Consider the following 24,860-nt stretch of genomic DNA (forward strand, 5'->3'; position numbering starts at 1 on the left):
ACATAACTATCTATTACTGTCTAGTTATACAAGAAACTGCCCAGATTACACTTCGCTTTTAACTAACACGTAAGTGTTCTACGTGCAACAACAACAGCAGGAGCAAATAAGTCATGATGATGTGGTGGGATGTTCCACGTGCAAACTATCGTTACAAGTATGTCAAACTGCTAAAAATATGTACAATCTACCATTCGTATGTACACATATTACGCAAAATTCGACTGAAAAATTAGTTGTGATTATTTACACTATTTACGTAGTCTGAATCCATTGTAAGAAAACGAGGTTCCTCGGAGTAACGCGCCCATACTTCACGCGTATGTACCGATTAGACCACTGACGCAGGAATTCCTGCTCCCCTAGCGAAAAGAGGCTGTTCTCAAGGTAGTCACGGAGCAAACGCATAACCGGATGCATTGCTCGAATACGGCGATTCTGAGTTATAGCACGACATCGGAACTTCCAGAGTATGTGCGACACAATTCTTATGGCACAATTCTTATCCATCGCTGAATTTCGCTCTGGAAATGGGCCGAAAGAAGAACTACATACTTTTCGAGCGAAGATGAAGAAGATGGGCGACAGGCAATCCATGTTAGAGGGCCACGTGCTTTGGAGCGATGGAGCTGATTCCTGTAGGAGCTAATCTGTTGTTCAGATAGACCGCTCTCCGACCCAGATACGAAGAAGGTCGCGTCATTTCTGCACTCGAAAAGTGCGTAGTTCTTGTTTCGGCTCATTTGCATAGCGAAATTCAGCCATGGATATTTTAACACACATGCGCGTATGAGCGTTTTTTGAACATGGAATGGCTTTGAACGAGGAATATCTCCCGTTCTGCTATATCGCTTTTGCGCGAAATCCCTTAATTAAAGACTTGATGAATTTTAGGTAACCAGTCACCTTGTAGTTACGTACCTTCTTCGAGAGAATGTTCGCCTGGCATATAACTCAACTGCAAAAACGGCATCTATTTTGCTCTGTTAGTTTCTTTTATAAAAATTATGTAACGAATAAAAGAAACAGACCTAATATAATTGCACACTAAAACACTGCACGGGGCTCGGACTTACCCGAGTCCGATCTGTCCCGTGGGCGGGGTATAGCCTTCTTTTTTGTCGACCTGGGCTGGCTCGGGTCTGGCCATTATGGGCCCGACCGGGGCACGGTCCGTACATTGCTGGGCCTAGGTCGGGCTCGAGCCTGTGTTACCCCGCTGTTAGCCACGGTCAACTTTTACAGCCCTCTACACTGTGCCCTGCCGGGTAGTATAGACCTCTACCTGTTTGTAAACAAATGACGTCATAATGTTCGACAGCGCCACGAGTTTGGTAGAGTTGAACTACGTTCAAAGCTAGTGGCCAACAAGGTCGCGCCTGAAAGCCACGCTCTTGAGGGGATTACGATGGTCTCTGAATGGGACGCGACCTTCGGTCCCACTTTGTTTCAGCGAACACTTGCTCATTCGTGGAACCCTGCTTTCCCCTTCCGATCTGTTCTGGTTTCGGTCTGTCTACCAACGTCATGATATCGTTTGTCGGGTAGAGGTTTATTGCTGGGCGGGGTATCTGTCGTCGTGTGTTCGGCTGCTTGAACTTCATTATGACTACCCGATACCAACTACCCCATTTTAACACAATTGTGCGGGTATAAAGCTCTCGGGCCGTGCCTAGGCTGGAAAACCTTGAAATTCGTTAGGCTTGGGCTTGGCACGTGCCGTCGTGCAGTGCCCGGGCGGGTAATCCCCCCCCCCCCCCAAAAAAAAATGGTACCTTTGGTAGTGCATTCAGCAGAGGGTAATAAGGGGGAAATCCTCCTCTACTAGCGGCGGGCGGGAGCGGGCTCGTGCACTCGTTCAGAGGTGTGGGCGTACCGTCGGTATCGCGGTACTTTCGGTATCGCTTGAATGTGCTCGCGAAGTGGTTTGGATTGGTGTGGCTAGCGGCGCACTTCTCCTCTCCCCGTCAGAACGAGTCAACTCGCGAGATGGCTAGCTTCCCGTGCCGACGTCGTAGGAAACTGCACCAACGTCAAACCGACGCCGGGACAAATAAAATCAGGAAAATGCGCACAGCCTGTTTGTGATGTTGGGGACTCGAACCCAGTTCACCTTCTAGTTGCTGCTGGTGTCATTGACAGGCGAAAGGTGCGGTTTCTTCTACATTTTTGTCTTCTGCTACGTGTGGGAGAGCAATGAGGCAAACATCCTAACTATATAGGCACCTAACCATAGGCATCCTAACCTATAGGCACACGCGCAACAGTTACAGCACTGAACTGCCCCAATATATTATGCGAAATGTGTGGACAATGAAACTGTGACATTGGGCTCGTTGGTAAGACTGCATAATGAGTATCACTGGCGCAATTCTTTTTAAATTCCGTGTTAGCGCTGCGAAGCAAATGTGGCCGACATTCATCTGGAAAGTCTACCGGGAAATACAAGGGAAAACCTCAGACAGCACGACAGCGAGTGCCGGGATTCGAACCCCCGTCAGCTCCCAGCCGACTTGTGCAGTAACTTCAGTAGATTACTTTTGGAAGTAACTCGATGTATTTCAAGCACCTTCAAAGGTCGTGGCTTCATTTCACTTCTTCACGAATTCATTTCTTCGCTTCGCTTACTACGATTTAGTAGCATTTAGTAATCTAACTTAAATACTTTTTCGATAACTTCTACTCAGTTTCCAAGTTACTTAGATACTTCTCTGTGCGTGACACGGAGATCGAGCGAAAGATTCTCTTTTGTTTCGGCATTGCCTGCTTGTGCTGTACATGTGCTTTAGCGTCTGAGATATTGGGGATATCCACGTCTCTCTTGAAAAGGGGTAGCGTGCAGCGCCTTATGATTTGGGAGCACGCATGAGGCGATCTTTTGTCCTGAAGGGTATGCGGGTAAACCATTGAGACCCCTATCGGGCAGGATAGAAGCCCGTGCCGAAACCCGTAGCGAAAGAGGGCACATAAATTATTAATAACACTTTATGAGGCTAAAGCAACGATGATGAGAAAAACGGCAGTAAATTATGCTTCTGTAGAGCATTCTTCTTCTTTTTAAGTGTTGAGAGAGGTCAGCCAATATCTGGCTTGCTACTCGTCAACAACAACAACAACAACAAAAAAAAAAAAAAAAAAACACAAAAAACGAAGCATACATTCGCATCGGTACAGCGTCTGTTCAATAATGGGTGCAATCTGTTTTGAAAAAACGGGGTAGTCTATTGGATTGTAATTTTGAAAAACAGTTATTCTTGCGAGCTAATAAAGCTTGGTATTTCTTTGATTGCCGATTCCAACTGTGACGTCAAGGTATCCTGAAAGTAACGAATTACTTTAAAGAGTATTTTATACTCTTATATAAGAATATATAAGAATATTTTATATCTAAAATGTTTTCATCATGAAGACGTTTCACGTTATCATCAACAAGGACTTACGAGGATTGAATCTGGGGAGCGAAGCACTTCGGTCTTGATCGTGATCGCAGGCGATTCATTATTATATTGCATCACATTACCGCAAGCAATGGAGTAGAGCACGATGAAACTCCACAATGACCATCAATAACATAAAAAAACATGAACTTGTTGTTGTTGTTTTTCTACCGAGCCCATGTGGAGCCCTAGATGCCGTGGTTACGGCAGACAAACGCAACGTATTTTGGACGCGTAGCTACCATCAGGGGCGGCAAATACCTTCACCTCAATATTTTCGAACACAGGCTTGTCGTTCCTCACCTCATTTTCCCTCACTCTTTTTCCTGTTTGTTTATTTTCATTTTTTTATTTTTTACTTTTCATTGCAGGGAACCACATGACTACGTATCAATGCGTAGGAGAGGAAAAGCTTCGACAAAATAATGCAAATCAGCAGTGAGCCACCGTATTTTACAAGGTCTTTTTGCAGCAAATTCCCCTCACCTCACTATCTTTCTTCTGGAAATTAGGCACCTCACCTCCAGCGTCCGTGAGGCGAGGTGAGGGCGACGACGTCTTCACCTTTATCTGCCCTCGTGAGAACACTCTACTCTGCCCAAGCAGCACAACGTACTGAAAGTCGGGTGCAATAGGGGTGGACGGGTAGGTGGAAGGCCTTGAACAGACTCGTAACACAAGAACATTGATAAGACACATACCGTCCACCCCTATTGCACTCGACTTTCAGCACTTTGTGCTGCCTGGGTGGTTACCATTAGATAAAATGGTGAAATGTCCAACCTGATTGTTACAACAGCATTTCCGCCAAAATACCTAACGTAGCAACACAGTGAAACATAGTTAAGGCGCCACATTCAAAGGCACACCAGGTAACCTATATTATTGAGCCTACACCGTGGCTAAACCCTATCTTTTTTGTTACTTGGCATTGAACATATCCCCCTATATTATTGATTTATCCGTTAAAGACAAATAAGAACTGGAATTGCTGGTTGTCATGAAATTCACAAATAATTATTGAATCCAAACGTGAAAATCGAATTTACAGTGACGAAACCGCGAAAGAAACTTCGGCTGCAATAAAATAAGCCGTTCGGAAACAGAGCTGGGTAACAGAAGACAAATGTAAGCGTAAGTGCTATTTCTGTATTTTCTTTTTTATATATACAGTCAAACTCCTTTATAGCGAACACCTTTTTAACGAAAATACCACTACAGCAACTTTTTTTGCGGTCCCGCTGGAGCCCTATAGGTCCAATAATGGAATCCTTTTTAACGAAAATACTTTTACTGCGAATTTTTTTTTGCTGTCCCCTGAGTTTCGTTGTAAAGGAGTTTGACTGTATGTTACTTTCCACTGACTTTTAGTAACATTCACAGATGACCTTTCTATAAAAACAGCGGGTATAACTTTTATACAAAGCAGACATGCACGACATTCACAGAGCTTCCCGATCTTCTACTATCCATTTCAACTGGCTCAGTCGCACCCGAACGTACACGATACATTAAGCAGACACAGAAGACGTCAACCTTCAGGGGCGACACACCCGCTGAAGCAAAACTAGATCAAAAGGACACTTTCTAGTGTTAAAAAAAAGTCTCCTATGTCTCGACAATGACAACACGATGAGTCCGTCCCTTGATCGCGCATGGGCGTCGTGCGTCTCTTTCACGCACTACATGCTGGGTCAGGTCTCGGTCCCCCTCGCCCGTCTACACCCAGCGTGCCTTGGTAACCGAGAGAACGCACATTGCCGGCGACGAAACCGGTCCCCCGACGAGACAGCTCCAGGGAGCCCAGGCTCTGTCGCTACCGGGTCGACCTGTTCCAGGTACCACCGCTACCACCTCACCAGGCAACCCACTCTTTACCCACGACCATGCTGTCGTAACCCGGGTCCAACCCTTTCGAGTGTCACCACCGTCATCATCATGTCAGCACTGTGGTTACGTGGTCAACTATCGAGTCTTCTGTGGATATGATTCAGAATTTGATGACTTTATCGGGTGAGTAATCTTGTTTTGATGTGGTAGGCTCACCTGATAGCAGTCCCTTGTACAAAGAAGCACGGACAACGACGAAAAAGGGGGAGGAGGCATACGCGCATTTCGAAGTGGTGTCGCAGGAAAGATATGCGTGTCCTGGATCGTGCTTGGCTAGCTCACCTTCCCCCCAAAAAAGGAATAGCAAGTCGGCCTTTGCCTGACTAACCTTTCCTTTTTTTTTTTTTTTCAATAAACATATTCCCCCCCCCAAAAAAAAAGAAGAAAGAAAGAGCGGTGATAGCTATAAACCAGTGATGTACTCAACATGTTTGTAGTATTTCTGGCAGTATGGACAATGCCTGTCACCACAGAGCAAACAAAAAGATGAGCCGGAAAAAGTAGTGAAGTGAATCAGAAATTATAACTTGCCGCGAAATCAGTGGTGATTGAGTCGTTCCATAAAATCTGCGCGTGATGTTCGACTCGTCTTTCTTTCCATTTAGCTATCATATCTATATGTCGTTCGACCAGCGGGAGAACAACCGAATGTAACCTAATGGGAACTCCCGTAAGCCTCTACTAGAAAGTGTTCATGATCAATGCATGGGTAGTGTGCGCCAACTGTGAAAGAAAGACAATAAGAAGAAATATACATGCAGAACACATAGATGCGAATTGAGATGGAACTGTGCATAAAAGCATAACGGAATAACATTTTGATACGTGATTCGATGCCGCTTATTTGTCCGGGACCTCTTTCCCTCGTTACTTTTAAATAAGTTTCTGTTTTAGAAGGAAGCATTGAGCAAAATTTTGCTGGACTAAGAAAATCCACATTGACCTACGTAAACGGGTCAAAGTGCAGTTTATCGCGCATGGCGCATATCGTTTCGCGCTCTTACTGTTACTATGGGGAACAGTTGCCTGGGTACCATGATAACGTTGAGTTTAAGACTACAGCGGTGAGTCCTCAAGAGGTATGAATGAGTGGTGAAAATGAGGGAGATGCGTGTGCAGAGTATCACGCGCATGCATCATTTAGAAGTAACAAGACTGGCTGATACGCACGCACAGATGGTGTAGCCGGCCTAACGTAGAGCTGGGCCAACGTCTCCATATTGTTCTTTCTTTTTTTTTTTTTTTTGCTACCTACCTATACCTACCTACACAGATGTAAAGATGATGATGGCGTAGGTTTCATTAACTAAGATATAAAAAAATATGGAGATGGGATGGCATAGATCTATAATGATATGACTTGATACAAATTGCGCATAAAGTGTGGTTGCCGTACTTGAAACATAATGCTTTCAGTGTTCTGATGTCTCGATTCTCGACCTTCACATAAAGTAGAGCTACAGCGTTCAGGCCACAAGCCAGGTTCACGGACCAGTGTCCATACTAGCTTCGTTTCTCGCATTTCTTATCTTATTTTATTTTTTATCGCTCTCTTTGGACTATACTGCACGTGGAGGAATTATTAGCAGTGTCACTGTGCATCGAGTGTTTGTTTTACGAAGGTCTATCAAGACGACCATTACTTACTGAATGGTATGAAACATGTCAGCAACCTGCGAAGTACGTTATAGGCAAAATAATTTCAGGAGCTTTCAATCATTGTGAAAACTCGAGGCAGTGCTGGTATGAGCCATTATGACTCATGCACCTAGACTCAAATACATCAGGGAAACAGAGAAAAATACAGATAATACACAGGACCACTGGGCACTGATAAAATCAGCGATGGTTCTGCGTATTGTCCGTCTTTGGCTTATGTGTTTCAAGCACGTACCAACTACCCCAAATTGCTACCATCAGCGCCTAACGTGCAGTGTGCTGCATGAGACCCCGTAAACAGCACCTGAAGGTAAGCGGAATCTTTTGGCTTCCATAACCTTGACGCATGGAATTGACAGTCAATAGTCGAAGAATGGGGACCCACATACCCTTACAATGGGACAAGTCGACGCCTCTCCCCGAACGGAGTGCCCTCCTCTCTCCAAACCCTGAAGCTTCACAACACCTTTATCAGCGAGACGGGTCAGCCTTCGCTGCGGTCGTTTGTCTTCCTGGTTAACCCAGAAGGGCCGTAGAGAGGCGCCAGAGACGCTCCAGTGGTCCCACTATTCAAAGCTAGCGATGCCAGCGCCAGAAGAAAAATCTTAAATGTGCCGGTGTCTGCACACCATGCAGTCGTCCTTCCGTGTATGATAACAACGCCAATCATCTCCACATAAGCGTGCCCGGCACCGCTGCAAAGGATTAGTGTCCTGTCCCGCGCAGAAGGAGGCTCGCAGGTGCGCCGTTTTCATGTTGCTACCAGCGTCGTTTCGTGGAATCCACTGCACGAGCAGAGGTCGTGTTTGCTCAGGCGTCGTCAAAGGAGTGCTGCAGGGATGTGTGCACGATGTGGAGTGGTTGTACCATCGGGAATCAGATGTGGCGTTTTGTGCACATCATAAAGCGAAGAGTGCAAAAGTTTTCAACGCCCTTCTTTAGCGTAAGTGGAGTCACTTGCTGTGCTTACTTTCATATCATCCATTGTCACAACTGGAGGTCATCTGGAGTACCCTCGGGCTTGTTTTCTTGAGTGAAAAAGCGCATCATCATAGTCCTGATAAGCGGCGAAGAGATTTGGACCTAACACAGGAGGAGCAGGCCAGCTAGCTGGTGTTAACATGACGTTAACATTGCCTTGATTTTTAGGGAGAACGCAGGACGAACACGGACTCACGAAAGTAAGTCTATGTTTCACGCCAGTCTTTGTGTTCGTCTCGTCCTGTGATCGTCCTGTGTTTTCCCTCAAACTCAAGGCAATGTTATCATCAAATTTGGATCGTGATTCATCGCACAATTCTGTGTCAAGCTGCAATTCACAGCTTTTTGCTCTGAGCTTCCCACATCATCGCTGATGTGAATAAAGGACCCACTCAATTATTTATACTACATTTTTCTTTACAAAAAGAAAACAGAAAAAAATGACGTGGGAGAGACAGACGTTCTGCTATCACAGAAATTTCAGGTCGAGCGCAGTCTACAAAAACGATACGATCAAGGAAGCTGCCAAATCCAAGTTCAGCAACGTGATGTCAGTCGCTTGAAGGGATAAGCGTGATTGGCTTATCAAGCTTTCGAGCCTTTATTGTTCCCAAGCAGCACAATGTACTGAAAGCCGAGTGCAATAGGGGTTGGCGGTATGTGCCTTATCAATGTTCTGTAGATTTACGTGTCTGTTCAAGGCCTTTCACCGACCCGTCCACCCGTGTTGCACTCTACTTTCAGTACATTGTGCTGCTTGGGTAGATACCTTCCGGTGTACTAAAACTCTATTGGGTAAGTAAATGACAATCCGACGATGTGATTGGTTCGACCTGGGACTCCGTGATACTTATGATTGGTTCACTGCAATATCTGATTTAGCTTGTGTTCTCGATACGGTTTGCTTACACTGGCAGTGGCGTTCGTATGATAGGTCAGTTACAGTGCTTTCATTCTTTTATTTTTTTTTCTAAGTTCCGTGTTAGCGCCGCGAAGCAATTAAGGCTATGAGCGGCGTGAAGACGTGGAAAGATGGAGAGAGTACAGCAAAAATGAGCGGGAGACAGGTGGGGTCAGTCTGCGTCCTGGGCCGACTTCAGGGGGAACTGTGCCGACATTCGTCTGGAAAGCCTTCGGAAAACCCAGGGAAATCCTCAGACAGCACAGCCGGTGACAGGATTCGCACCCGTGTCACCTCCCAGTCTCTGCGTGGAAAGTGGTCGTCTTAGTCACTATGCCACGGGAGCTGGTTTTACGGTGCTTTCGTTCATGGGCATTTGTACGCGTACTAATAAGTATTAGTAATTAGTATTATTTAGTAATTTAGTAATTATTAGTAATTAGTAGTATTAGTAATTAGTATTAGTAAGTATAGTATAAGTAATTAAATATTAATAAGTCTTCATTATAGAAGTATCAAATTTTTTTATTACTCTGGTGTAAGACTTCATCGACGTGGGAACGATGTGTGCGATATGTTCCGCTTAGGTGGAAAACGCGTGCCACATGCTGCACAGAGATTTGCGGTATAATGGTTGATAAAGAAGGGAATTAGCTATTGTTTCAGAGTTCCGTGGCTACGTCTCTGGGTGCACTATAGTGATTGTGCGAGAGTTACATAACGCGACATGGCCTTCAAAGTAACTACACAATATTACGGGGGTCACTTCCATTCAGTGCACAAAGTTTCTCGCGTTTACTTGTTAGTAGCAGGTCAAGAGTGACAGTTCTGCGGGATCACGCTTTTATCGTGACGAGATCGTTTGACTACGCGAAAAACTGGCACTGGATCCATTGGGTCTCCCATAGAGGAAGGATGTTTATGGTAACGGGAGCCAGATAGTGACCAACAACAATTAAATGATAATGTCACGACTGCGACCAAACGAGCTGTAAATGTGGCAAAACGTAGTATTTTCATAATTGGATACTTGTACAGGAAAGTATCGGTGGCGTGACTGGTATAGTGATTGTCTCCACCTGGAGGGTGATGGCTACAGTGAAAACAGTGTGGAGCAGGGCTGCTGAACGGCAGAAAGGACACTGGGCAGCTTAGCGTGTAAAAAGTGTACAACACCGACACCGCCAATTGCCATGACGGAGTTTGCTACCCTAGACAAGGACGACAGTGACACGTGTAAGGATTGAAAAGTACGCTGTCAAAGTCTTTAAGGAATAAAGCTGTCACCGTGTAAGTGGGCGGTAACGCAGAAGCTGCCATGCACGAGGATATTACGTGTGTGGAATAGTACGGCGACGCCTTGGAAAGCAGCCGAGCGAGCCGGCGATCCATTGACAAAAGCACGCCACATTTTGCGAGGCGCGTGTCGTTGACATGCCTCTCGTACTCAAGTTCAAGCTCTACTTACGGCAGCCTCTTCGGGCGACCGTCACATTCCTCGTCTTGCCCTGCCTTGGGTAAAGTTATGTAAGTGCACGGTTTGACTAAGAGGACCGATGAAGATCACATGAGCATGACGGTGAACGGGGGTTCACTGGGTACCTTATGTGACCACGCATGGACACATAAAAAATTAGAAATAAATAAGAAGCAGCTGGTGAAACAGCAACTTCCTTCCTTACGAACGACAAGAAGCAGGCAAACATTCTGTTTATTAAACAAACTCAAGTGCTGCAAAAACAAACAAAACAAAAAGAAAAAAAGAAAAGCCAGGAGTAGAGCCAGAGCACTTGACCGGCAGTCACGAGCCCTGAGTGGATCGAGAACGGCCGCTGCCTGGCTTTTTCGATGACTAACTTCATTCGAACCTTTCAAACGAAAAGGTGTTTTTCCTTGGGTTGCTTCCTGTAATTTCTTTTTCATGTACAATTTCAACCTATCAATGTCCTTAGGCGTTGGAGACTTTGTCGAGTAGTGTGCGAGCCTGAAATTGGTTTCTCTTCTCATACTTTTTTGCTGGGTGGCTGCATAGTAGTAAATTAAGGATATTGACTAATTTATTGATTTTACCAATAAAGAGCTGGAAGCTAACTAGCAGTATATAATGTCTAGCGCGCCTTTGGAACTTGCATAATTGTAGAATATTAATGGGCATACACGGTCCAAATACAGCGCATCGCTACATATTACAGAGCTTTAGTGCACCGTTCGTTATCGCCTTTGCGTACGTAAGCGACAGCCTGGTGGTTCTGCGCAATGCGCGAAGTTTGCTTTATGTTTTGCGCGTGCGCAGAACCACCAGCGCTATCTCTAACGTCCCCTAAAACTCCCTATTAACATCGTGTACCGTATCGTGTGTGTATAGGTGGGTGCAGCTCTCATCGTAAAAGATTTAATTTTCATTCCCAATAAAAGGGATTTGGGGATTTAGGAACTGTCCCCAAAGTTTGGTAGGTGGCGCTGCCGTGCTACGAACATACTAAAACCCTCTATTAATATCGTGTATCGTATCGTGTGTACAGGTGGGTGCAGCTCTCATCTTAAAGATTTAATTTTCATTCCCAAGAAGAGGGATTTAGGGATTGCCCCCAAGGTCTGGCAGGTGGCTGTCGTGCTACGAATGTTTCAAAAGCGAGCAGGGATCGCAATTGCGATCGAATCAGTAATCGAAAAGCGGTTGTGACGTCGTCGGTGTTCAGCCATACCGTTGGACAGCAGGGACCCGGGAGATCACTCTGAAACATGATATTTGAAAGGGCTGTGACCCTTGCACTCAAATGACATATTCTAAGAGTGCAGTCCTCCACCACACCTTTGCCCCATTGGCAGTGCGAAAATGATATACATTGTGTGGATACAACTTTAGACGGGAGCCACCAACGAACCCATATCAAACCCACACCGTGGCTAACCTTTCCCTTCGTTCTTTCTTTTTTCTTACTTTGCATTAAACATATTCCCACTTTCAATGGATATTCCTTATTGATATGTTGGTTTTAACGCAGTCTCATTTTCTTCCAGAAACGTAATGGGAATCAGATGGACATCTCTAATTGCTATAGCTACCTGGACGTGTAGGTTGAGTGTGTGCACCTGGCCACCGACAAGCAACTATTACACGCCTCCTTCAACAGCATCATGTGTGTATAATAATTTCTCACACACCTTTTTTGTAAACTGATGTTATTTGGTATTATGTTTGGCACTTGCTATTATATCTTTAAACGGAATATGAAGGGACCAAGAGGACCTGTTTTGTTTATCAAGACATCCATTCACTGAGGCAATAAAAAGAAACGAAATAAAATATATTAAATATCGATTAGAAATATTTTTGGCACAACCTTGATTGTAACACTTAACTCAGTGAGCTGCAAAATATACGCCAACCTTTCTTTATGATATCTTTCTTTGGTGAAGGGCGCCGTTCCTATAGCAACGGCGCCGCTATCCTTCCGGTTCGTGTCTTTCCTGTCCGCGTTACGGAGTGGTCATCAGTTCTGATTTGAAGTTAGTAGGGGCGATGGCCATCGTGGAGCAACTAGGTAGGAGGGAGATAGAGAAGCAATATTTTGTGAGAATGCAGCGTAAAGCATGTAGGTCTTGCCTGCGCCGACTTCTAAGGCAAGAGACTTCATGGTCAGGACTGGAACTGTACAAAGACGGCGATTGATACGTATCTCGTAGTGTTTGTTGCATTCGGACAGTTCACGGGATGCCCTTTTCACATTCTACGACTGTACTTACTAATGCAATCACTCAACGCGTGCATATGAACGTAGCGGTCGGTTGCTTATACAAGTATGTCTTCCTTTGTTCAGGGCGCAGGTGGACCATTTCAAAGAGCCGATGCGAGGGAGTGCAGGGCGAGACGGGCATCTGCATGTTCAATTGGGACTGCATTCGGAAAGATGGCATTGTACTCTCTACATGCATGGACGGCTTCCTCTTGGGTGCTTGTTGCAAACTACCGGAAGAAGACACACTGACCAGCCCCTCTTCCTGGTCGGAAGCGACCTACGATAACACGCAGCGACCAGTGGCACACATTGAAAACACCACAGCCTACGAAGCGACACCGACAGAAGAGTCCGATGAACACCAACCCACAACCACGAGAAGACCTACATTACCTCCAGCAACGTCTACGACTGATGCACCAGGACATCTCACTGTGCCTTCGTCGCAGTCTTCAATGTGGCCGTTTCTTCGTCTGCCGACAAGTGCCCATGCCACCAATACAGGGTTGACGACTGAAAAAATTCAACCGGGATCACAATTACCAATGGCTCCGACGTACATGACCTCATGGGCGACGACGAGACCAGGCATATTATTTACTCCCACACGCTATTTTATGAGACCGACTGTTGTCCCATCAACTCAGACTGGTCCACTAATACCAACAACTTACGTGCGACGACCTCCGCTTCAAAACTTATTCGCCTCCACTCCACTAGGCGTCCTAGGAACCATGCTTTCCAGGCCGTTCCTCCGTCCGACAACACCTTCAGCGGCTCAGGCTTCCGCCACAGGAAAACAGCCTTGGCCAGAAAAAGATGTCCTGATGACACAGATGCAGTCGGACGCCCCGAGGGTCACTACCAACCTTCCTGACATTCACGAACCAACCGTATCAACGGCACTGTCTTCTATAGTTAGCCAGCTCAGCTCACATTCTGTAAGCAGGCTGCCGTCTTTAACGCTGAACACAATCGAGGACCTTACCTATGGAGCAAAACCTTCTCAGGTCCGGCTAACCACAGCAGGAGGGTTCACCGACGGCTCCACTGATTGGTCGTCACCTCCCGAATTCGTAGACCTGACCGAAGTGCGGACCACGCAGAAACCATCTACGAGGCCAATGGAATATACGCTCGACTTTGACCAGGAAAATCAGCAAACCGTAACACATTCCATTGTAGCCGAATCGACTGGGCGACCGCCGTTTGGTGAAGTTAACGACGTGTCCGTTACACATCTTGATTCAAAAATAGAGAAGGAGCCTACAAAGGGAACACCTTTGCTTTCTTCGGGCATGAAACCAATTAATGTGTTCCACACGACAACGACGACGACGAAAACGATAGACATGCACAATGCGTTGACGACAAAAGCTGTAGATGAATCTTCGAGTGACACTGCAACAACCCGGAAACCGTCAACGACAACACCAATGCCGACGGAAGTCTTAACAACAACAAAGAAACCGAAGCTAACTACGCATGAAACCAGACCTCTGACTTACACATACCCAGCAAGAATAACTTTTAGACCGTCAACGCTCTTCAAATTCCCTCTCATGACAACGTCTCCATCAGGGTGGCCAACGATGACACTGCATAATTCACATCATCCACCATCACTAACGTCATCCTTAGCATATCGACCTACGACACCTATAATACTAGGACTAACCACAGCAAAGCCAACAAAGGCGGCAAGCACCACCACCTCGACGTCCTTCACAGGGACGTCCTCATCAAAGCTCAAGGCCTCATCCAAGCCTGCGAAGCCAACGATTTCTGGGCTTTCCCACGCAGTCAAGCCAACGAAAGCAGTCATGACATCAAAGTCTCCCACGAAGAAATCTACTTCGAAGCCGATCGTGACCAAGGTGACAACTAGTGACCTTCAGAGTCCGAAACTTTCTTCTACGCAGCCATCGTCAACAAGCAGCGTGAACACGACAACTGCACCAAATACACCGCGTTGGGACTACAGGAAACGTGAGTATGAATCTGGAGTTGCACGACATGAACTATCACGATTCACAAACATCTCAGATTGACTCGGAACTGTTGATATGAACTCGTCGGCAGTCCTTGCCAATACAACACCGTCTGGTAGGCGATTCGGATCAGTAATTGTTCTTAAAAAAAGGAGAGAAGAAAATAAATTAAACTAGTTAAGTCTACAATGGACCATGTCCACATTCGAGTCGCCCCTAGTGGCGAAATGTTGAACGCGGTGCCCCCTGTAATAATGGCGACGCTCATACGGACTGGCGTGTCGTGTGAATAACAGGGAAGACATGGGGAAAGAGTGAACGAAGTGTCGTCAAATCTCCCCCTCAAACGACTTCAAAGCCTATGATTCCCCCCTCCCAGCTAACGTGGCGGCCGCCTGCATGTGGCTGCGCATGCGTAGACCAGGCTTGTACAGGAACTTGAGTAGGGTATTTCGTACCTTATATACTTTTGCGAGTAACTTGGTATGGTGCAAATACTTTCAAATGGCAGTATATTGAAATATAACTTCAATACTTTTTTCAATAACTTCTACTCATTTTCCAAGTCGCGGTACTTTGAATATACTCCTCTGTACGTGACACGGAGATCAAGCGAAAGCTTGTCTTGTGGCTTGGCAATGCGCTTTGCGCTGTACACGTTTTAGCGTCTGAGATATTCGGTGCATCCACGTCCCTCTTGGCGGAAAGCGCTTTATGTTTGGGAACATGCATGAGGCGATGTGGTCATGGAGGGTACGCGGGTAAACCATTGAGACCCCTATCAGGCGGGATAGAAGACCCGTGCCGAAAGCTGCAGTGAGAGAGGGTACGTAAAATATTTTTAAACTCTATATGAGGTTAAAGCAACGATAAGGAGGAGAACGACAGTAATTTGTTATTTCTGCAGAGTATTCGTTCTTTATCCCGCCAGCCAGAGTGTGTGTGTCTGTGTGCTTTTTATTTTTCTCGATAGCGAATTCTAACTGCGACGTCAAAGTATCTTGAAAGATATTGGGAACTGGTGTGTCGTTGGCCAAAGAGCCGATAGAGGGCGATGAGCTCATAAAGCGAGTTAAGAAATGGGGGGGGGGGCGTGGCAGTACGGCATTTAAGGCAAGGGGCCTTGTGGGGATGGCTGTTCTGTTTTCCAGTCAGATTCGCTATACCACGACAGCCCTCCCTACAAAGCAACCGTGACAACTGCCAAGTCTGACGGCCTTGTGATAGGCCACTGTCTGGCCCCACGTTGGGCGCCAGTTGTGGAAACGTGAGTCTCCACAACCCGTGGCGTCAGCCCGTCCGTTCCGCGAGCAAAGGAACAAGCAGCACGTGGTTAAATCAATGAAACATCGGAAGAGTGTTTATTCACCTTAGGATCCAACAGCCTGCAATCTCCCAAACAGAACAACTCTCCCCACAAGGCCAATTGTTTTAAATGCCTTGCTGCCACGCCCCCAAGGGTTTATCTCAACCCGCTTCCTGAGCCCATCGCCCTCTATCGGCCCTTTGGCCAGCAACACACCAGATTCCAACAAAGTAACCAGTTACTTTTAAGAGTATCTAATACTCTATCTTAAAAGTTTTCAAGATTGAATATTTACTACTCACTCAGTTTTTTCTTTTTTTTACGTATCGTAGTTAGCGATATACAAACCCTTAAGGAACTTCGGCGTCTAGTTCCGACGTCAGAGAGCGAGGACCTCTGTTTATTCCTGTTGGTTCTCGTAAGCACGTGACTTCTACCGCGTCCATCCACCACCATCTAGAAACAATGTCTGATCGCTTAAAGGGGTTGTGACACTTTGATAGACGTGCTTCACTACATCATACACGCATTGTACTACACCCCAGAGTACTGAGAAAAAAGAATTGTCCTTCTACGTGTCGTACTTAGTGAGATGCAAAACCTCGAACACCCGCCCGAGTAAAGCACAGATGACACAGATCTCAGAGTGCCCATTGTTAGCCATAAGCACGTGGCCTACCTAGCGCCGTCCCCCTGGCGGCGACGCCGTATTTGCGGTTCCAATTTTCTGCGCTTTAGTTACCCTCTTCGATGTGTAATTTGGAATGCAGGCTCACATCAGTGCAAAGAACCGTTTTTTAGGTTCATCTGGGATAACCTGGAGTGTCGTGTCGAAACCCATTTAAACGACCTGATAGCAACTTAGAGTACGCCAATTACGGCCGTGCTAAGGCGGCATGGGCAGCCACTTGTAGCCAGAGAAATCCTGTATGTGAAATCGTCAGCCGCAATTGGCTGGGTCTCGACTGTCCCGTAGCAAGGGGGAAAGAGTAAGCATTATCCGCGCCCAGCTACCTCACGAGCAGAGAGTGCCTGCCGTTGTACTACATGTGGACGAGTTTTGGCATCCACGGTGCCAGATTTCAATGCCGCCACACCGACAGACAAATCGTTCGCAAAATAGCGCGCCACCACCACAACCAGGGGATTACAACGTGTCCATTACTCCTCTTGCTATGAAACATAAAATGCAGGTTCAAATCTATGCAAACACTCGTCTTCTGCAATGACAGTGAATAAATCTGGGCTTGTTGGTACACGAACATGATGAAAATAGCGCTGCCAGACCCATCGGTGTGTCTCTAACGTCTCTTGTGTTTCGTAAACAGCGCTCTTTTCGTCATGTTCGTCTTCTTCGTTTATCCCGCATAACTGTCAACGAACTGTCACAATCCTTTTAACGCTTCTCCTTATTCGTTGAAAAGATGTTGAATAAGGCACTCTGGAGCCTTTATGACAACTAATGGGGCCGTATCTTTTCTTAGACTGCGGCGTGCGTCCTCTGCGACCTCAAGGGAGAATTGTTGGAGGGCGGAACTCATTTTTCGGTGAATGGCCCTGGCAGGTAAGTGTTGCACGTAGTGACGGCCATTGAAAGGTTCGTGATATAGAAGAGGGCACTAATGTTTCGCGGCGTTAAAACGTGACACAATTATACTGCGGGTCCGTGAATGCACGGGTTCTTAGATAAGTACATATAAGAGGAAACTCTAAGAGGATAAGGAGGGAACAGAAGCTTGTCCAGTCCATGAATGCTAACAGCATGCATTCATCCTGTGGCAGATTCTGTTCTTTGACAGGAAAGGCTTTCGTGCTCTGCCTAAACTACCAAGCAAACTGCACAGCATGTTTAGTTTCGCACTTATATTCAGTAAAATATACACATAGATGACACATTAAATATGCCACAATGAGTAAATGGTGCATATAAACACATTAAACAGTGATATTTCATTTAAATCGGGTCTGAGCATTGAAAAACAGTTTTCATTGAGTGCATGTAGTCTAGCATTATGCGCCTAAAAAGCTTGTTACATGGTGACATATGGTGATATCTTTTCCCAGAAAGTCATAGGCATCTCCGGTCAAGTCACAACGTTGTTGTTGAAGCATATTGAGGGTAGTGCATGGGCACTTGGCTCTTTTCCTGTATACGAGCTGTCCTTTCTGTAGCAGTGCAGCAAAGCACCAAGTAGACGAAAGTAGAATTATAACGGCTACAGTATTGATCAACGGCATTGAAGACCTAAATCTGCTGTTGCAGGTGCTGGTGAAAGAAGCAACCTGGTTGGGCCTGTTCATCAAGAACAAATGTGGAGGCGTTCTTATCAACAGAAAATATGCCCTCACGGCAGCTCATTGTCAACCAGGGTAAGAAGTCAATATTATGGACGTGAAATAGGCTAGCATAACGGAAGAAACCAAACAGGCGCAGGTTTTCAAGACGTATGCCGAATTATCCTCTCAGGTTCCTGTCCTCGCTCCTGGTTGTTCTTGGGGAGCACGACCTGTCTGGAGACTACGAGTCCTTGAAGCCAGTGTCCATCCCGGTGAAACGGATGGTCGTTCACCGAAACTACAACCCTGCGACGTTCGAGAATGACCTGGCTCTTCTAGAACTTGAGAGACCCGTCGAATTTAAGCCTCACATTGTACCCATATGTTTGCCGGAGAGGAACGAAGATTTCACTGGCCGCACATCTTATGTCACTGGATGGGGCAAACTCTCGCATGGTACATGTGATCTTTTAATTGTTTTGTTTGTTTGTGCTTACTCATGTGTCAACATGTAATCTTCCGCTCATTCGTGACGAATCCATCCTACAATTACTCGAGATCGTGGGCGGTGCCACCAATGTCGCACAGGAATGTCTGCAAAGGACGTGCTATCATTTTTTTATTCCGTGTTAGCGCCGCGAAGCAATTGAGGCTATGAGCGGCGTAAAGACGTGGAAAGATGGAGAGAGGACAGCAAAAATGAGCGGGAGACAGGTGGGGTCAGTCTGCGTACTGGGCCGACTTCAAGGGGAATTGCGCTGATATTAGTCTATAAAGTGTGCCGAAAAAACGGAGGGAAGACCACATACAGCATAGCCAGTGGTAGGATTCGAACCCATTACCTTGCAGTCTTCAGCACGACCTTGAATACCACGAACGGGTAACCCGCTGGTCGTACTATCATGAGGGCACATTATGCGCTTCTGTTGCCGCGGCGTGGTTGACATGATCACGCGTGATACGTGTACACTGGAAGTCCCAAAGGTCGGTAATACTTATTGCTTCCAAATGTTGGAGGCATCACCTTGCATTGTGTGAATCCCAAGGTTGCAGGTTCGATCCCGGTCGAGGACGCCAGCTACTTGGTGGCAGGGTACAAGTCACTTAGGCACGCCGTCTTTCGCGAGGGGCGTTAAAGGGACGGTCGCACCCGGAAACCCATCTATGAAACCGATACCACTATGTTCAGCATCGGCCGACAATCTACCCGGTTAATGTTTTCGTCTGAAAAATGCTTAGATATTACATAGACGAATTTTAAAGATCGGCGCTGCTTCCGGGGCTGCAGAAGCTTCGGCGGCGTGACGTCACTCTCTAAGAGGAGGAGTGAGAGCGCGGCGCTCACAGGAGGAATGGTGCCGTCCAGACGCCCCGTAACTCTATGAGACGCCCGCACGGCCAAGGCATTCCTTTTCTCGAAGTCGCATCCTCATTAGTTATTAGGGAGTGACGTTTTCTCTTTTTTCCAGAGAGGGAATTCCGGCATACTCACAACATCCGACGTCTGCTCTTGTCATGTATCGCATCGAATAACAGTTAAAATACGCCATTATTTCACGTGGGATTTTCGATACCGTGGTCAGTAGTCCAGAAGGAATAAATAACACTATAGATTCGAAATCGACTGGAACGGATGCGGCAGTCCCTTTAAATACGCTGTGCCGTGTGCTGAGTTTTCGGCGACCGTCAAGTGGGTAAAATTAGTCCAAAGACCGACCACTGTGGCGTAGTTGTCTTAATATTAATATCAATTTTAGCATAGTGTAAATGTTCTGTTCCTTCGATTTCTCTTCCCCTTCCGATCGCCTCCCCAATCCCATTCCCACTCCGAATGACAGTATACGCGTATTGAGTTACTAACCTAGAATAGGTCTTAAAGAAATCGCTTTGTAGGGTCCCCCAATGCCGACATTCCGTGTCGCTACTCTGAATCCACGCTTATTTAGTGGCTCTAACCGCTGCGAGCGAGCCTCTACAATAATTGCTGGCGCCATCATATTGCAAATTAAAAACGCACCGACAATATTTCAGGCAAAAAATAAAAAATAAACGTTTTCTACGTAAACATCAATGAAATTAAACTCCCGTTGTTTTCGACGTATGAATATTTTGTCAAGCGTTGATTACCCAGTTCCCACCAACATCGACAGTTACATAGGTCCGTCCGTAACGGTTATGGAGAGAGAAAACGGAGGGGGAAGAAATTATAATAGGCATCGAAACAAGTGTGGGTGCCCAAGGATCGGGGAGGGGGGGGGATATACGTTTATTTCGGAAAGGCCAGCCTGACCGAAGGTCGGCTTGCTATTCCTCAATCAAAATATATCACACACGAAAAAAGTAAAGCCAAATATAAGATGATGAGGGTGGCGTGATGTGTAGATGACATGAAAGGTCAACTCATAATTTGTTCATGAGGTCTGTCGTGTGGAGGAAGTCGAGGAACGCTCGAGTGACGCACCACTGACGGGAGCGTCGCACACGGCCAAGTAATACAGGAAGGTCTATGTGCACTCTAAATCTTTTCACACCTTTAAAGGTGTAATAGCGTGCATGGCGCACGCCTTTTTATGTGTAATTTTCTTAACACCATAATGGAGCACGGTTTCGCACAAATTTTCTTTACTCGAGTGTTGTCTGTCCTCCAAAAATTCAGTCTTGCAACATCTCAACATTGTTCAACAGTATTGTAGACACTTGCACGTGCTCGATTATCGATAGCGATGCATATATGCATTAGCTCGTACCTACGATATCCAAGACATAATGAAAGCAAGATTTGCACTGACACTTGATCTTTAGTAATGCTTTCCAAATTTTGTAAAATATCACCCTGGAGATGCAATGTTACGCAACCAGGTTGAATGTTCATAGCGCACACCTTTAAAGATGTGAAAAAGTTTACAGTGATGTGTGTCCCAGAGCAGTCAGGCTTCCGAGGATCGGGATCGGAAAATAGTCCTACGAAGCTACGTCATTTAAATGTGTTTGACAGAGTGCACTAAGATGCAGCCAATTTTCTTTTATCCTCGTTTCTCCTTTCACATGTCGTTTCTCGTCTCGACGGCAGTGCTCATTTGCAGACAACAGGGATGCACACTTCAGCCAGTATGCGTGGTAAATTTCGAGTGTCACCAAACTTCATGACCGCAGTGACCTGTATACAGCAAATGTAGCCCTGTATGGTTGAACTGTTCCTTTGTGACGCACTTAACTGGAAGCGTCACTCAGGCCAAGTGCTTACCGTTTCAGTAACAGCCCCCGAATGCGCGTTACAGATTTCGAAAACACGAGTTACAGAGAAGAGCATCTGTTTACTGCATTATCATAAACGTCTAAGAAAGACACCAGAGCGAGGAGATGATTTTCCTCACTGCGCACTATTTTTCACGTGACGCCTGAAGGACCCCTTATGCAACAGATACATGAAATTATGTTTTATGCACGAAACATGTCTAGTGATCATCATCATCATCGTTCCAAGAGATTTTCACCAATGTAACTGGTGCAATTGATGAGGAGGTGTTGGCCTCACATTAGTGAAGCCAAAATCTCCATTTTATTTTTCCTTAAAATCAAATCAAATCAAAATGACTAGTGATATGGTTGCACAGCACCCAGCCAGGTCATCTCCGTGTTGATGCTGTAGCATCATGTACAACCGTAAATCGAAGAGGCTGGACGAACAATTAGGACAAACACAATTTAAGCCTCACCAACGCCTGGCCAATGATCTGAAAGATCATGATGTACGATTTTTCATGCTCTGTGTTCTTCTTCCAGTGCTTTTGTGACACTCACTTAAGTTACAGTGACACTTACCGACTTCTAATTCGGGTCCTTCGTCCCAAAATTTGTTATTTTCACGATATATTCTACGGCAAGTGGTTCAAGGGCGGATGTACCCCTCCTGAACGCCATTAATGCCTCCTGAGATCTGCAGCCGGCCCTAACAGACGGTTTGTGTGTGATTAACTCGTGCTAGAGCCACTATATAAGTTTCGCTTCAGAGTATCGACGCTGAGGTCCAGGGGAGAGCATGAGCGCCATCTTGTTTCCGCACCACACCGGTACCATCCTCAGTTGAGGATCAAAGACGGCTAACATAACGCTCGCTGTGGGATAGAGAAGCGTGTATAATTGTTGTGCGATAATCCATCTATTGTCCACCAGACTGTCCCGAAGGTGTCAACGTGAACTTGCAAGAGAAAGGAACATTTCACTCGCACACGATAGATGGCATCGTGCGCTAAAGTGCGCCTGTGCGTGGCTACCGTGGCGCGGAAACAAGATGGCGCATGCTCGCTCTTGGAACTCAGTGTCGATACTCTGAAGCGAAGCTTATTTAGTGAGACTCTAGCTCGTGCAATATCACCAAACTGCTGCGCACTATAGGTCGAGTACTTATCACGAGTGACTTATTTTTACGGTACCTGGGTTCGAATCCCGGTGCCGGCTGTGCTGTCTGGGGTTTTTCCTGGGTTTTCCTCAGACGCTTTCAGACATATGTCGGCACAGTTCCCCTAGAAGTCGGCCCAGGACGCACATTTCCCCAGGGCGTCAGTCGTGACGTTGCCCACATACGTGAGGCCGACAACGGCAAGCCCTTTCACCATCACCACCACCACCACCACCACCTTTTTACGCTTTATTCTAATTGTGTAAGGTCGACTTTCTATAACACATTTCCCAACACTATCTTCAGACGCAGAGTTGATTCCCTAGGCGTGCGGTAATCTTACTAAACCAAGGTGGCTTTTCTAGCTAACTCTTTGTTCGATACTTGCCAGCAGCAACAACAAATATGTAATGATGATGTAGTGGGATGTTTCGCCGCTGATGCGGCACCGTATCCCATTGCTTGAGGGGAGACTGACATTCTCGTTGTTTGTTTCGCTTTAGGTGGCTCAGTACCCAACGTTCTACAATACGTCCAGGTTCCTATTTTAAGCAACAACAAATGCCAAAAGATGTTCAAGATTGCTGGACACGTCAAGTCCATTCGGGAAAACTTTGTTTGTGCAGGGTATGATCACGGGAACAGAGATTCTTGCGAGGTATGTTGCAAATATCGCCGGAAAGATGCAAACAAAAGTTGTTTATACTTGGATCACATATTCTTGTTTTACCCTTCCGATTAGGGTGATTCCGGAGGACCCTTGACGCTACTACGTGATGATGGACGATGGGTATTGGTTGGCACGGTATCACATGGCATCCGGTGTGCGGAACCGAATATGCCCGGAGTGTACATGCGAACATCTGCGTACAGACCTTGGATAGACAGTGTGATCAACCCTAAATGAGTATGTCATCCGAAGACGAACCACTCATATTCCCTCCGAAGACTACAGGATCAATGCTACGGTGCAAAGACAGTGACGTGTTGTGGGGGCACAAGCTGGACCTTCTCGGTGCTTCCTAAAGCGAATTTTGACGGGTGTTGTACATAGACACACATCTATTTTTATTTATTCCTATCTTCACCGTGTGATTCGATGTCCACAATAAATATTCATCAAGGAGCTGGCGCGTATCCCTCATTTCCCATAGAGTTCGATATTACTGGTATTCAACATTTGTTAAAGCTGTAGCTGTAATTCCAAACTGATGCCTCAGATCTATCATGCGGTAGGGCTGAGCTTGTGTCCGAATATTTTAATGCAGGTAGGATGCAGTCGAATGTACTGTATCCGGAGTGCAAATTCGAGCACGATTTCTACGTTGGCGCGGATGTTCTTCCTAGCTTATTCGAAGCAATAAACGCAAGAATTGATGAATAATTCGGACATTATTGATTGATTGATTGACTGAGAGAAAAGGCATGGGAATATCGCCTGTGATGAACGACCCTGTAATGAGCGCCTCAACAGTATCGAGTGAACCGGTGAAGTTGTGGAGCACACAAAGATCCGGTGCACATGCACTGAGAGTGCGATGATCGAAGTTACAGATTCTCCATTCGTTGACGTCAAGCCACATCATGGCCCCTTAACAAAAGTCGGTCCCACAGCGGCAGGTTTCTTCTAACGGGATTCCCCCCACGGCATCGAGAGGTCATCACGTGCTCTCCAATACCAGATCTTTGAGAGAGAAGGCGAGGTGAGTGAGCGAGCAAAGTGAGGAAGTCGAAAACGCGATTCAAGTGCCCGGCTCAAGTTGTTCACTTCCCGGTGGCCCGACTGGAATTTTGTACAGGTAAAGGGGAAATAACTAAGCCCGGACAGCCGGGATTCGACTGGGCTCATCCGGTTCTGTAAGCTTTCTTTCGCGTGTCATCGTGTAGGTAGAGTATGAACGTCTCGCGGCGGAGCAACCTACGGCAGCCTGCGCCGGCCTCCCAAATATTCCGAGTAAAGCGTCAAGAATTAGGTCACTGTGACTCAGATACGCAACTACAGGATGAGGTGTTTGCGAAGAACAGCTTTGTATTTGAGATAGTTTAGTGTGCTGTCATTTTACAGCAGTGTGAGCGGCTTCACTCGTGGTCCATGTCATATTCCAATGCTTTCTAGGCATCAATACATGTTATGATAGCGTTAATTGTTATTACAAGGGTAATATTCTCAGCTTGTCTCAGGAAAATAGTGATCTGTAAAAAGTTTAAAAGACTCAAACTATTACAAAATAAATGGGCATATATTTATAAAAGTGAGCTGTTCAAATTAACAAACGGAG

General features: G+C 46.1%; 1 protein-coding gene across 3 annotated transcripts; it reads left to right on the forward strand.

Moving 5' to 3' along the window:
• Positions 1-5,211: 5,211 nt before the first annotated feature.
• Positions 5,212-23,707, forward strand: LOC135385987 (serine protease filzig-like). Of its 3 annotated transcripts, none has more exons than XM_064615660.1 (8): positions 5,212-5,450; positions 11,890-12,008; positions 12,690-14,597; positions 17,390-17,469; positions 18,169-18,275; positions 18,334-18,638; positions 23,085-23,239; positions 23,324-23,707. In XM_064615660.1, exons 2-8 carry the CDS (start codon positions 11,897-11,899, stop codon positions 23,486-23,488), a joined length of 2,832 nt encoding a protein of 943 aa, XP_064471730.1. In that variant the 5' UTR covers positions 5,212-5,450; positions 11,890-11,896; the 3' UTR covers positions 23,489-23,707. The 3 variants fall into 3 exon arrangements, with proteins under 3 accessions (XP_064471730.1, XP_064471728.1, XP_064471729.1); XM_064615658.1 differs by lacking the exon at positions 5,212-5,450 and adding an exon at positions 7,554-7,929; XM_064615659.1 differs by lacking the exon at positions 5,212-5,450 and adding an exon at positions 7,554-7,929 and having other exon boundaries at positions 18,373-18,638.
• The last annotated feature ends 1,153 nt before the right edge of the window (positions 23,708-24,860 follow it).

This window comes from Ornithodoros turicata, chromosome 2 (assembly GCF_037126465.1).
Source record: "Ornithodoros turicata isolate Travis chromosome 2, ASM3712646v1, whole genome shotgun sequence".
In the NCBI taxonomy this organism is placed as follows: Eukaryota; Metazoa; Arthropoda; class Arachnida; order Ixodida; family Argasidae; genus Ornithodoros; species Ornithodoros turicata.

What these genes read in the sequence shown, in the direction of transcription:
- LOC135385987 (XM_064615660.1), top strand. Translation starts at nt 11,897, where the DNA reads ATGGGAATCAGATGGACATCTCTAATTGCTATAGCTACCTGGACGTGT. An exon ending in TCGGTGAATGGCCCTGGCAG is followed by an intron (nt 17,470 to 18,168) that starts GTAAGTGTTGCA and finishes CTGCTGTTGCAG; the next exon opens with GTGCTGGTGAAAGAAGCAAC. An exon ending in GGAACAGAGATTCTTGCGAG is followed by an intron (nt 23,240 to 23,323) that starts GTATGTTGCAAA and finishes CCTTCCGATTAG; the next exon opens with GGTGATTCCGGAGGACCCTT.